The sequence below is a fragment of the Enhydra lutris genome, unplaced genomic scaffold (genome assembly GCF_002288905.1).
Source record: "Enhydra lutris kenyoni isolate GAN:26980312 unplaced genomic scaffold, ASM228890v2 scaffoldscaffold66, whole genome shotgun sequence".
In the NCBI taxonomy this organism is placed as follows: Eukaryota; Metazoa; Chordata; class Mammalia; order Carnivora; family Mustelidae; genus Enhydra; species Enhydra lutris.
In genome coordinates, this window is record NW_019154150.1 from 5,821,210 (window position 1) to 5,835,828 (window position 14,619).

Sequence of the window (14,619 nt, forward strand, 5' to 3'; positions counted from 1 at the left end):
GTACATGTCCTTTATACCCACTTTGTTGAGAGTTTTTGTCATAAATTGATGTTGAATTTTGTCAAATGCTTTTACTGCATTATCATTCAGTTTGTTAATGTAGTGCTGATTTATTTGCAATTGTTGAATCATCCTTTCATCACTGGAATAATTCCCACTTGATCATGGTATGATCCTTTTAATGTGTCTTAAATTCAGCTTGCTAATATTTTGTTGGTGGGGGAGTTTGCATCTATTTTTATCCCCATCTTATAATTTTCTTTTTCTGTGATGTCCTTGTCTGGTTTTGGGAGCAAGGTTATGCTGGCCTCATAAAATGAGGAGAGCTTTCCATATTCTTCAATGTTTTAGAAGAGTTTGAGACGGATAGGTATTAAATCTTATTTGAATGTTTGGTAGAATTCAGTAATAAAGCCATTTGATCCTGGACTTTCATTTGTTGGGAGCTATTGATTACTGATTCAGTTTCTTAATAATCAGCCTGTTCCAATTTTCTATTTCTTCATGATTCAGTCTGGATGATTTTCTGTTTCTAGGAATTTATCCATTTCTTCTAGGTTGTCCGATTTGTTGACCTGTCATTGTGCCTAGTAGTTTGTTATGATCCTTTGTATTTCTGTGGCATCAGTAACTTGTATTCCATTTCTGATTGTTTTATTTGAGCCCTCTCTTTTTTTCTTGATGAGTCTAAAGATGTGTTAATGTTGTTTATCTTTTCAAGGAATCTGCTCTTAGTTTGATTGATCCTTTTCTATTTTTAGTCTCTATTTCATTTATTTCCACTCTGATCTTTATTATTTCCTTTCTTCTACCAACTTTGGGCTTTATTTATTCTTTTTTTTTCCCCTAGTTCCTTTAGGGTTTAAAGTTAAACGGTTAATTTGAATTTCTCTTATTTCTTGAGGCAGGCCTATATTGCTATGAACTTCTCTCTTAGAACTGTTTTTGCTGGAACCCATAGATTTTGGTATGTTGTATTTCTGTTTGTCTGAGGTTTGCTTCTTAAGAGCCTAATTCCATATTTTTTTTCAATCTTGGATCTATTAATCATTTCTTATTAATTGGCATTTGGCATGTAATTTGGTAATCAGCAGAGGATGCTCTTTTGGAATTTCTTTTATTCAGTGGTGGCTGGACTCTGAATGGAAAGAGGTACCATGGCCGACATTCCACTGTGGAGATCAAATTATCTTTTCAGAATTCTAAGAACTATCTCTAATTTGCATTTTGTATTTCATAAGAGACAGGGTTGGGGACATACTGCTACAAACACAGCTGCTACTGTCGATTGTGTCATAGTTTCCAGTTTTTGTAAAATAAAAAGGTTCTGCTCACAGACTGTGCACCTGCCACAAGACTCCCAAGAGCTTGACCTCCTGGGGTGACCAGAGGTGCATGGCACCAGTGGCTGGGTAGGCAGTACTGTGTTTCTGGGAAATACTTAGCTCCAGATGCTCATTTACTTTGGCTTGTCCATTTCTTCTTTCCTGACTAATACACCCTATAATCATTACTTGAAGCATGTTGTTATGGGGAGCCAACTTCTTTGTATTTACTACTTTTAAAATTCTGCCCATTTTCCCACCAACCCCCAACTGTTTCTTTTCTTCTTTGCTTTGTTTAGGATACAATTTTGTGAGTTTTACTTTAAAAGAAGATTGTCAATGAAGAAAGAATGACAATCATGGCCACAAAATGTCTTCTCTTTTCATAGGCTATGAAAAGCCAACCAAAGTATTCATTTTTGAATATGTTTTTCTTCAAATCTGAATAAATTCACATTTTGTCTTAGGTTTGCTTTTATTTATGAAAACAAGTAGAAATAGCTAAAATGCCTTTTGCGATTTTTTTTCTCAGTTCAGTTAGCATAAAGCAGTTCCCAGCCTTGAAACAGATTTGCTGTAGGGAATATATAAACAACATTTTAAAGGTTGATTTTTTTTTTTGAAACATGGTGCTGTAACTGTTATTTAGGTTTCCAGGCTAGCCTACAAAAGCTTACTTAATCCATCAACTTGAACTCTGGATCCTGGGTACAAGAAACCAGTGAAGAGACTGCGACGGTGGCTGGATGTCCTGAGCATTAAGATACTGTTAGTTCCATTCTGATTCTATTTACTCCTCTTCCTCAAAGCCAGTATCCCACTGCTGAAGCTGCTGTGGCATCCCCCTACTTCTGAGCACTCAAGAGGATTGGGGGTGGGTGGAGGACAGAGTTTGCTAGCACTAGCTAATTAAACTTACTGACAGTTACCTGTGAATGGCAACGCTCCTTCACCCTCCCAGGGATATGTCAAACCAGATAAGCCTGTAATTGGTGGAACTTCTGGAGTGCTGCAAAGTGGGGCAGGGTGAGGGTTGGATCAGTGTGACAAGGTTTGAGGAGGGAAGGAAGTGGTGAAAGAAGGCCAGCATCTAGGTAGCCTAGCTGTGTGTAAGTGCTCTCCTACATATTTGCAGAAGGAATGAGTACAAAGTGATGACCTTCACCAGCTGCTTGTCATCTCGGACCCCAGATTAAAAAACCAGACTCCCTGGGCTGCAAGTTTTCTGGTTTGGGTCTGTCTCCTGGGCATATGGGCAGTTATAGTGAAGGGGGGTTAGGAGCTTTAGCATATGTAATTCCTTTAGGTGAGTGTCAGTTCACAACCCTCCCAAGAGCTTCCTGGGTGAAATCTGAGCTGACCCCTGAGTGTGGAGGGCAGGAAGAGATGGAAGAAAGAGGCCAGCCTCTCCAAGTGGGAAGATGACAGTTAAATAGCAAAGGGAACTTACCTGTGAGGCTTGTCTTGGGCAGCAGCAAGATGAGTGGATCCTTGCACCTCCTCGCCACATCTAAAAAGTTTTTATGAACTTTTCTCAATAGAGGCCCTCGCTGGGTTTGGTCAACTGTACCGTCAACTGTACCGTTCTCAACACCACCTCACCATCTCAAGCTGATGTCCTTACAGTAGCTTCTGGGAGTGGGAGGGGCAAGCTCACTCCCACATTCCAAGGACAGGGGAGGAAGTGAGCAGCCTCCAGTCATCTAGGTCCAGCTCACGGGTTCACTAGTGGTCATGTCTTCTCCCTGACCTTCCCCAGCTGTGAGGAACACTTGCATTCTTTTTGACTAAAGTGGGTTTTTCCCCCTTATAAAAGCAATGCACAATGTGCAGCCCTATGTTTGTAGCAGCATTATTTACAATAGCCAAGATATGGGGGGAGTCCAAGTGTCCAGCGATTGATGAATGGATAAGAAGATGAGCTGTGTATGTATGTGTGTATATGTGTTTGTGTATATATATATATATCTATATATACACATACAAATGGAACATTATTCAGCCGTAAAAAAAGAATGAAATCTTGCCATTTGCAACAACACATATGGAACTAAAGAGTATAATGCTAAGCGAAATAAGTCCGAGAAAGACAAAGACCATATGGTTTCACTCATATGTGGAACTGAAGAAACAAAACAAATGAGCAAAAGTGAAAAAAAAGACAAACCAAGAAACGGACTCTTTAACGATAGAGAACAAACTGATGGCTACCAGAGGGAAGGTGAGGGGGCATGAGCTAAATAAGTGATGGGGATTAAGGAGCACAGTTGCTGTGATGAGCACAGGGTGATGTATGGAGGTGCTGAATCACTGTATTGTACACCTGAAACTAATACTACACTGTATGTTAACTAACTGGAATTAAAGTAAAAACCAAAAAAAATGTAGAAAAGGAAAAAAGAAGTAATGCATGTTATCAGAGACTAAAGATAAAGAGATTGCCCATATTGCCAACCATCCAAAGAAAACTATTGCCAAGATGTTGATATATCTTCTTCTAATCTGGTTAATAATATTGGCATTTTTGTTTTGCTCTTCAAGGCACTTTTTTTCTTCTGTTGAAGATTATGAGGATTTGTTTTGAGGAAAGGATACGTAGTGATGGCTTAAGATGAGGTCTGTAAAAGAAAAATGAGAACACTATGGGATGGTCACCTGTCGTTCCTCATTTTAAGTATGAATTGCCAATTCTGAACAATAAATTTCTTCTAGAGTTCTTCTCTTCTTTAAAATGAGTGCCCCCAGTGCCTTTGTTTCCCTGAGTCAGCTCTCCCTCTTCAGTGTGACAAGCCCTGCTTTCTCCATTCTTGCTTCCCAGGCCCTTCTTGGCTCACCTTGGTCTTGCTTCTGTGACCTCCACTCACCTGAAACCACTCCCACCAGAGCCACCAAAGGCCTCCTGGTGGTTAAAAACCAAAGGTTGCTCCCCAGCCTCCATGTACATGACCTACCAGTGCCCACTTGACTGGCTTCTTTCTCTCTGCTTTGTTTCTGTAACCCCACAAGCTCCCCGATTTCTGCCTCCCCCCATGTGCTGCTTCTCAAGCTACTTTTCAGACCTCTCCCTCTGCTCATCACACCTGATACATTCCTCCAGTTCCATCCTGTGCCGACTTCTTACCTTGTCTCATCTTTTCTCCCTCACTGTGCATCCCTGCAGATCTCAGCCATTTCCATGGCATTATGTGCCTCTTATGCATATGCCCTAGCAACTCCCAGGTGTTTGCCTCCAGCCCTGTCATGAACTTGAGACCCCTCTGCCCCACTGCCTGCTGAGCATCTCTACCCAGATATCCCACAGTCCCCTGAAAGTGCATAGGCCGTGCAGACCCTTCCCTCCAGCCTGCTCCTCATCCTACACACATCATGATGGAGGAGCCATGGAAGCCTGTCTGGTCCTCTGCTGGCGAGCCCTCCATTCAGTCCTGGAGGTTCCGTCCCATTACTCTTGCACACTGGCTCACCCCGATTACCTGCCTGTACTGCTGCACACTACACACTGGTCTGCTATCCGTGCCACAAATGGAGACCTCCAAGCCCATCATTCCTGTGTCGGCATCTTCAGTGCCTCCTCACTCCTCACTCAGCTCCTGTGTCTTCCAGTATCTGAGTGCCTCCATGTCCCCTCTCTCCTCAACCCCACTGCCCCTCTGTGTGTTGGTTTCCTCTCTGGGAACACTCCTCCCCTCTCCTAGCCAACTCCTCATCCTGTATGTCTCTGCAAACATACTTCCCTCTCCAAACTGCTAAAAACCCAGGTAACTGCCAGTCTGTAGGCTCTTTGTCCTGTGTATACTGGGTGGGACCACTCATGCGTGGCATTAGGGGATGGCCTGTAATTATTCGTCTCCTCCTCTAGACCGTGTGCCAGGACATCATCTCCTTCCCTGTAGAGTCCTCCAACACGTGACCCATGTCTAGCACACTAGTCACTAATATACGTGAAAGGAGGGACACAGTACTGCTTCCCTCTGGCTTTGTGGTGCTGGTAGTCAGCTAAGGAATATTTAGCTGTGTGCGTTGTGTGGAACCCTTCAAGAAACATAACCCTGGAGGTGTTCAGTGGGAAGTTAAAAGCTTAAAATAAGCAGGTCTATTAGGAACCTATTTGCAAATACAGCTCAAAAGAAATTGATCTCTCTACATATGGGCCTTTAAAAACATTTAACATAAAATTATTTCAGGAAAACAAACTACAGAACTACTCATAACTTACCAGGTAATGGTATATTATGGTAACTACTCATAACTTACCAGGATTTCCAAACTACGCAGAACTTACTGCTATGTAAGTGTTCTAACCATATTAAAATGACTTCCTATATCAACTTATATTGTTTAATAAATACCAACATTTTTAATTCTTGAGGGTTATGGACATTTTGTATGGCACCTGTGAGCACTGAGGTCTGTGGTAGCCTTGCTCGGTTGCCCAGTAACCAGTCCTGGTTCCCAAAGGAGAGTTGACACATCTTACAGGAACCTTGTTTCCAAGGGAAGACCTTGGCAGGGTCTTTTTTTTTCCCACTGGTTACCTCCAAGACTCCAAAGAAGAGAAAATGGGTACAGATTTCTAGGAGAGATGGAAAGGGGCCAGTGACTGGCTCATGATGGGGTTCTGGCAGTTTGAGGACACGCCTTTCCTGGAAAATGTGGAAGATTTCTTTTCATCTGCTCGTTTGTTTATTTCTTGTCTAGTATTTCTACTGAAGAGGTTAAGTCTTATATATATAGTGCTCCAATGGAATGAAATAATGACACAGTATACCTTTTATGAATTATTTATTTGTTCTTTGTAGATTTTATCCAGGTTCCTGTTAATTTAATTCAATTAGTTCAGACTTAGAACAGATGATGTCACCTGATCCGTGCTGTGTTATCTACTAGTTTTCACACTGTAGATACTTAATCAGCACCTTGCAGGTGTCCTCTGGGGTCCCAGTAGTCACACTCTGGTGAAGACTGCCTGGCCCTGGTCCAGTCCATATCTCCTGTTAATACCAGGAGCACCTGGCCTGCCCTGGGGCTCTGCCCATTTCCAAGTCTTTGGATTGAATTATTGCTTGTTCTGGCATGATGCTGATTTCCTTCATTATTTCATGCCTCTCCCAGTAGATATCCACATGGTATTCATCCTTCATCCTCCTTTTGAAAATATCACAGTAAGGGGTTCATCTGATTTTTTTAAGCTGTCCTCTTTTTCTGTCAGCAATTCAATACAGCATTTCTTAGAGGCTGCTCCATTTCCTTCGCTGATTTTCAAAATGCCTTTTAATCATTTCTTACCTTTAAAAATCATTTCACAGCTTTTAATATTTAGTAATTCGTGCTGTCATCAAAGAGGCAACTTTATTCTTTTCATCATTCAGACTTCTGTGGGTGTTGATCCTGGATCACAAGATGATACTAGAATTGTAGAATCATCCATAGGTCGAGGCCATGCATCTGAAGAGCAGGCTTACCAATAGAAACAATCCTGTTGGTTTATTCTGTTCTACAGAGAAAAAAGCATAATTATAAACCTCATATCATTATGGTATGAAAAACCCCAAATAATTTTGGTGGAGAAGGGTTCTAAGCTTCCCATGTTTAATGGATACACTCTACGTTTCTGTGTACCTGCCCTACCATATAGATGGAGTCAGCAGCATAAAGTAGTACATTGCAGCCAATCAATTCATCAATATTTATTGATTATCATTTCATGAAAGAAACAGTAGCAGATACTTGTGGGGGTGCAGAGGATTCAAGGCACCTGGTGTTTAAGGCACTATATGTTTCACATAATAGCCTGAAGCACAGCACAGGGAAGATGTTATTGGGCAAAGAATAGAGGGAGTCTGCCAGTGTTGTATGCTAACATACACTGGAAAGGTGGACACAGGAAAAAGGAAAAAACACATTTTGTGAAAGACTTCTCAGAGTAAATTTCATTTTTCTATAAAACACTGAAAATAATGTATGGTATCAATTTGAGTGAATAACCAATTTTAGAAGAATAAAGCAAATAAGACAGTAGCTATTGAGTGGGCCACCGTGGTGGGGTGGGTTAAATAGAACTCTTGGGCCTGGTTGATCTCTGATAAAGGACAGGCCAGTCATAAGAAATTAATAAGACTAATGAGAAGAATCACAGATTGATTAGGTCCCTTGTTGTCTCATTGCACACCGTAGCCTAGTGTGGCATGTCAACATGTACTCTTTCTTGTTTTCAGCATGCACTCCTGGCTTTAAAGTTCATACTTGCATTTGCCATACCTGATAAACCACGGCATATCCAGATGAAACTGGCCAGATTGGAGTTCGAGTCTTTGGAGGCACTCAAGCGGCAGGTAAGGGCAACTGTGCTGAAAATCAGTGTATGTCTTTAGCAAATGCCAGGGGCTGTAATTTAGAGAGCTCACTCTCAGTATTTCCTTCAGCCTTGGAGTTACCAGCGTAAATAAATACAGAAGCCTCCAGTTTAGATGGCATAACAAAACCAAAATCGTAATAATATGAGCAACAAATAGTTGAAAGAACTAAACTAAGCAAAACAAAAATATCTGAGCAATGTTAAAGAACAGAGCTAGCTTTCAGTAGAAGAACAAGGCCAGGATTTCCAAGAATCATCCTGGGGCAGCTCTGACCGTTTCTAAGTCTGCCTTCCACAGAAACATGAAGCAAGAAGTGAGTAAATAGAATCTCGCATAATATCTTGCAGAGAATGAGGGAGAACAAGAAAGTGTGGGCAAAAGCAGCAAAAATGCCATCAAAGTAGAAACTTCATCCAGGGATTTCCACATTATACCAGAGGCAAAGCTGGAGGTCTTCATTTTGACTTTCTACTCCTAGCAGAATGTGAGCAGGAAGACAGAGACTTCTCCATGCCCAGAGCTAGTGCTCTCTAGTGAGAGATATATAGGAACTAAACCAATGAGAAAATTAGTAAGGTACTTATCATCTGAGAGGCAAGCTGTGGGTCCAGGGCATGGCTTCTGACCCTCACAGTCCATTAGGCTTCCAAACCACCTTGTACAGAAATATTTCCTTTGATGTTTGGGGAGCTGGGAGGAAAAAAATTGCAAAGAGGACCCCTCCCCAAACTGACCCTCTGATAGAAGCAAGAGCTCCAGGACAGTGCACAAGATGGGAGGCCCCACACTGGAGCAGAATGTGCCCCTGATTAGGCAGGGTGTCCCCAGGATAAGACTTGTGATAAGAGTATAGAGAAGGAGAAGTGCAGGTCCACCAGCGGGGTGCAGCAGCGGAGAAGGCTAGATGACTACGTTTCAGTTTCTAAGTTGTGGGGCAAGTTCACCTAGCCAGTGTGTCTGTGTCTTACATCAGAGCACAAGCAGCATCATGCTCCACAGTGAGTCACCAGAAGCATTCTCAGCAATGTCAGGAAGCCCATTACCACCGCTGGTACTTTCCATGGCGCTGGGGCTGCTGACCAATGCACTTCTACAGGAGGAAAAAGTGAGAAGGTCAAGTAACCTGCAGGAAGCAAAACTCCTTGAAGATTAGAAGGTTATAAATCTAAAAATCACTAGATACATTATTGGACACAATAAGAAAACATGGTAAGGAGGTAGGTTACAAGGTTTGTCTAAAATTGTTTGTTTCCTTTTGTTTGTTTGTTTGTTTGTTTGTTTCCCTTTAATAGCCATCTGAAAATATTATTGAAGAAAAGGCCCCATTTGCCAAAGAAGCCAAAAGAGAAAACGTGTGTAGTAATTTATAAAAATAGTATTGATAATCTATATGAAGAATATTTTTAAAACTCTGCTGGGACCAAAAGATTCAGTCTTGTGAAAATGTGAAGCTAATTCAAATATATAGGAATAAGCATTTGAGAACAGCAAGGAGATTTCCGAAAAAGAAGAGAAATGAGGTCTTTAGCTCTGCCAGATATTAAAATGTATTCTGAATAATATAATAGAGTAATTAAATACATTTTGAATTAGGGAAGAAATAGATCAGTGGAATAGAGCAGAGAGCCTGTAAATGGACCAAAATAAAACTGGGACTTTAGTTTATGGTAAAATTAACATTCTGTGGTAGTGGGGAAAAAGGAGGGTTGTTTGTTACATGGTCTGATGACAATTGTTTGGGAAAATTACTACATTTCATTTTACCTCATTCCTTACATACCTCTTGCCACCACGCTCCTGCAAAATTCAGACAGGTAAGAGATACAAAAAGTATGGGAATTTAAAACTTCTGTATGACCAAAAAAACCCTCAAAAGATAAATTGAACATAGTGGGGAAATATATGAAACATAAGAAAAATGGTTAACATCTTTAATTCAAGTAGCATTTTGATAAATTCATACAAAAAGACAACCAGTAATCAAAGCATAACCTAAGAAGAGGTGCTCGGCCTCACTCACAATTAAAGAAATTTAAGTTCAAACAACAGGGAAACATGACATTTTACTCACTCTGTGGGCAAACGCTGGTTGATGACCTGTTCTTGCCTGGTGTGAAGTAGTGGACACTTTTCTATACTTGACAGAAGTGTAAATTGGCTCAGGCTTTCTAGAATGCAGTTGAATCAAGATTTAGATTACCCTCCAACCAGAATGACTCTTGCTAGGGTAATGGTAATAACTGCAAAGTGGGCCAAAATAATGTTGTCAAAGCATTTCTATTAGCAAGAACCCAGACGCAGCTAAACTGAGTGGGAGACAGTTTAAGACAATTATAGTAAGATAATGGTTCCACAGAACCTTGTTTTTAAAAGGTCTCTTCGTGCTGGGGTGTGTGTTGTGTGTATGTGCATGCATGTGCATGCGTGAGTATGTGTTTGCTATTTTAGCAAGTAGAGAAAGCAAGGTACAGAACAAGTTTGAGTTAAATTTTGAAGAAGGGAAGGAAGGGACAAGAAATGGGTGAATGCGAACACGTCCTTTGTTTTTCCTAGAAGGGCTTCCGGGAAACCCGGTACATAGCTACCTTTGAGGAAAAATTAAGATCTCTCTGGGCGCCTGGGTGGCTAAGTCAGTTAAATGTCTGCCTTCAGCTCAGGTCATGATCTCAGGGTTCTGGGATCGAGCTCCGCATCAGGCTCCCTGCTCAGGGGGGAATTTGCTTCTCCCTCTGCCCCTCCCCACCGTTTGTGTTCTTTTTGCTCTCTCAAATAAATAACATCTTAAAAAAAAAAAATTAAGGTAACTGTTTTCACATACAGCTTGGATTTTCTGACCAGGCACGTGTACTACTTGTTGAAGGACAACAGGAATTCTTTGGGTGGAGGGTGATTTGCCATTTGTTATCTGTATGTTTTCTGCATTTAAAACACTCCTGTAAGTAAATGAGAAATAAAGTCCTCCCTCATGTTGGTGGTTTGAATAATTCCTTAAATTCCCTAATGCCATTTTCAGATACACCTGAGTGCATCTTTCACACACTGTTCCTCCTCCTTCCTTATTCTTTTTACAAACATTCATATGCTTTGGTTTTTTTCTTAGAAAAAAATTTAAACGTCAGGTGAAATTTTTGGAGTAAAATTTATTTTCATATAATATGTATTTTAGGGGCGCCTGGGTGGCTCAGTGGGTTAAAGCCTCTGCCTTCAGCTCAGGTCATGATCCCAGGGTCCTGGGATCAAGCCCCACATCGGGCTCTCTGCTCAGCAGGGAGCCTGCTTCCCCCTCTCTCTCTGCCTGCCTCTCTGACTTCTTGTGATCTCTGTGTCTGTCAAATAAATAAATAAAATCTTTAAAAAAAAAAAATAGGTTTTTTACACACAAGGTTTGCAGGCACGAATTGAATGTGGAAACCTAGAATCAGTGTGAGGCAAAGTGGGATTGGTCCTCAGTGAACCTCAGTTGGTGTCAGGATCAGGATGAGACCAAGGCTGAGGGCAGACCAACCTGAATCTGGAGCCCCACTCAGTATTTCAGAGTACTTGTTCAGCCCCCATTTAAAGGAGAGGCTGGGGGAGGGGGTAGAGCACAGTCCCTCCCCATAGCCTAGTTCCTTAAACTTGTGAGGAGTCTGTGGGCACAGACAATTATGAGAGCCTCAATATTCAGGTCCCCAATTTATATGTGTCCTCTTTTTTCTAAAATGTCCTTGTAGGAGGCCTGAGTACCCTGTGGTCCCTCTGGGCTGTCCTGGGCCACACTGCCTCTCTGCCTACAGTTGTTACCCCTGCTTAATAGAAGAAGGCACCCCTCACTGCCTTGAACCCTGCTCTGTGCCTTGACCCCAGGGTGAAAGGCTCGAAGCTGAGAGAGAGCCTTATAACATGGAGGTGTCCGGGGCTAAACATCCATAAAGACATCACAGTCTTCCTCCTGCCAGAACCAAATCCATCTCTTTAAAAGGTGCATTTTGAAAATGTATCCAGGAATTTATGTCTAATAATTGCTTATCAATATGTATATTATATTTGTGTAATTTTTGTCATTTATGCCCAGTCATAACTATAATGACCAGTTGGTCCAGAAGAAAATTGTAAACACTTATAGTGAGACTTAGAGTCACGGGAAATTTTTTAAACTTCTAAATTTCCGTTTATGAGCATATTAGTGAAGTAAAGTATGACAGTAATTGATACTTCCAAGCAAAAAAAATACATTTTATTAGGATAAAATTCTTTGGGAAAAGAATTTTCCATGCTAGTGAAGCTTTCCTCTTGCTCAAGATTTCATGTTATCGTGTATTTGTCTAAAAAGCAAAGGGTCTGTAATGATGTTGGATATTAACATGGCTCGTATTACTCAATACATTTACCTAGAAGTCCTACCGCAGAACTGTTATACTTGCTTTGAGGGGGCTCATAGCTGTAAATGCTTGCTGTGGACATGGCTAAATGATCTCTGAGGTCATCTCAGCTACTGGCTTCCCCTGCTTCAGATACACACTACCTAACAGCAAAGCAAAGCCCTAATTCAAAGGCAGAATTTATTTACACATATCGTCATTGGGTAATGAAGCACTAACCAAAATTCTGTCTCATTTTTTAAAATTTGTTTTTATTTACTTACTTTTTCTCAGTAAGTTCTATGCCCCATGTGGGGCTTGAGCTCACCACCCTGAGATCAAGAATTATATGCTTTACTGATTGAGCCAGCCAGGTGCACCTCCCTGTCTCGTATTATTTTAAAAGAAGAGAAAAACCGAGGGTCACCTGGGTGACTCAGTTGGTTAAGCGCCTGACTCTTGATCTCAGCTCAGGTCTTAATCTCAGGGTCTTGAGTTCAAGCCCCGCATTGGACTCCACACTGGGCACAGAGCCTACTTAAATAAAAATAAATAAATAAAATTTTAAAAGAAGAAAAAATCTAAAAGATTTTAAGTCTCTTTGGGCCTTTTTCTTCTAGAGACATAGATGTGATTCTCTAATTAATATCACCTTCTAAGAAAACATGACTTTGGTGCTGATTTTGCTATTAAGATTCTGGAGGGACAGAAATGTCCCGCAGGCTTTGACTTGTTATATTTATCAAATGCCTTCAAACAGGGCATTCTAGCTTGTCCTAGCCAGCTTGCACTAAAGGTAGTTTTACATCTGTGCATGTGCGGCTCCCAAGTGCCTGATCCATCAAGCGGGCAGGAGGCAGGGATGAGTGCTGTGGTCAAGGTTTCCCAGGGTCCTGAACAGCAAACCACGTAAAAGTATTCTCCTGTCCACTCCTTGTTTGTTAAAGTTAGAATCTGAGAAGGACAGATCCAGGAAAGAAGCCTGGAGGGAGAGCCCGTGCCAGCTGTCCCTCTCCTGTCCTCTCTTGCTGGCCCAGGGCTTTGTTGGGTGGTTGGCGCTGCTGCTTGGGCCTCGCAAGTTCGTGCGGCTCTGAGTCCGGCAAAGATTCTTACTACGCTGCCTGTTTAGTCTCACTGTCCAGAGGTCTGAAGAAGCCCAGAAGGTCCTAGATATGAAAGGTCACCCACAGAGTGCTTTTCAAAAACTCAGATTAACTGGCAGGTCTTCAGTTTGCTTATTGAACTACTGACATTTCTAGGATATAGAATTTTTCTTATTTTTCTTTAATCTGACATTTAACTTACCTGCTTTGTAAATAAGTAGAGCCTCACTGCACTGGTCCATTCCTATGTATCAGAGGCAGAGAGAGCTTCTGGTGGGCCTTAGTCAGAAACAGAGTTCTTGGGGAGCCTGGGTGGCTCAGTGGGTTAAGCCTCTGCCTTAGGCTCAGGTCATGATCCCAGGGTCCTGGGATCGAGCCCCGCATCGGGCTCTCTGCTTGGCTGGGAGCCTGCTTCCCTTCCTCTCTCTCTGCCTCTCTCTCTGCCTGTCTCTCTGCCCACCTGTGATCTCTGTCTGTCAAATAAATAAATAAAAGTTAAAAAAAAAAAACAGAGTTCTTGAAGACATACTTAAGAATAAATCTCATGAGTACCTCACCTATCCCCTGACATTTTCACTGTTAAGTGACCAGAAATTGACAGTACATTGGCCAAAAGAAATCATTACTTATAGAAAATCAGTATATTATGTTTAATTTTCACTTGAATTGCTGCTTTTCAATTCAGGTTCCTATTTTATAGACAAAACATGACTAAGAAATTTAGGTCATTGGCCAGTTCTTAAATCGGGCTGTGTATCTTGAATGTAGAACTTCTGAAAGATACCTGTGCCTGGGCCCCACACCTGAAGAGTCAGATTCGCTAGATCTAAACATTTAAACATCCCTTCCTATTGCTCCAACCCCCCCCACCCCTCATCCTCAGCCCCCAGCAAAATAGATCCCAAGCATGGTCAGGTGAGTGCAGGAACAAATGCGGTCTGGGCCATAAATGAGGCAGGTAGTCTCTTTTGTTTTATAAAATGAAAGGCTGGATTGCATGGTCTGTGGAAAGACCCAGAGATCTGCATTTTTGCCCCGCACTGCTTCTAATGCAGGAACCCTGAAGCCCATTTGGAGAAGTGCTCTGTGGGTCCTAGTTACTGCTCTCAGTTGCGATGGGAGGCATGGAGGAAAGGCGAGGTACTGGGAGCAGTTCCCTCTTCTGGATCAGATAGGAAGCTATGACTTGTCTAAATATAGGGCAAGTCAGATGCACTTGAAGGTGAGAGGCAAACTAGGGAACATAAAACTGTTCGCAGAGGGCATTTTCAAAGAATCAGGCTTCTGCTGATGAGACCTTTGCAAAGAACTCTAGATGGTAAATATCCGAATGATGCACTTTTCTGTCTTTTCAAATTGGTTTATTCAATTCTGGATAATTTTGAGATTTAATTAAAAATAGGAATCTCTCAGGGTCCTGGAGCCCAAGGACACCACAACCTCTTTAACTGGCCTCTGGGCAGCCAACCGTCCCCAAGCCAAGCACCTACAAAAG

At 41.7% G+C, this 14,619-nt stretch overlaps 1 protein-coding gene across 2 annotated transcripts in view; it reads left to right on the forward strand.

The window, feature by feature from the left end:
- The window catches only part of LOC111159072 (anoctamin 10), a 200,413-nt gene that overhangs the window by 141,240 nt on the left and 44,554 nt on the right, over positions 1-14,619 (forward strand). The window contains exons 12-13 of one of the 2 annotated variants that reach the window (XM_022521455.1): positions 7,541-7,657; positions 8,974-9,033. In XM_022521455.1, the coding sequence (XP_022377163.1) occupies positions 7,541-7,657; positions 8,974-9,033 (177 nt within the window). The remainder of the gene's footprint in view (positions 1-7,540; positions 7,658-8,973; positions 9,034-14,619) is intronic. The other variant, XM_022521456.1, reaches the window with a different exon arrangement.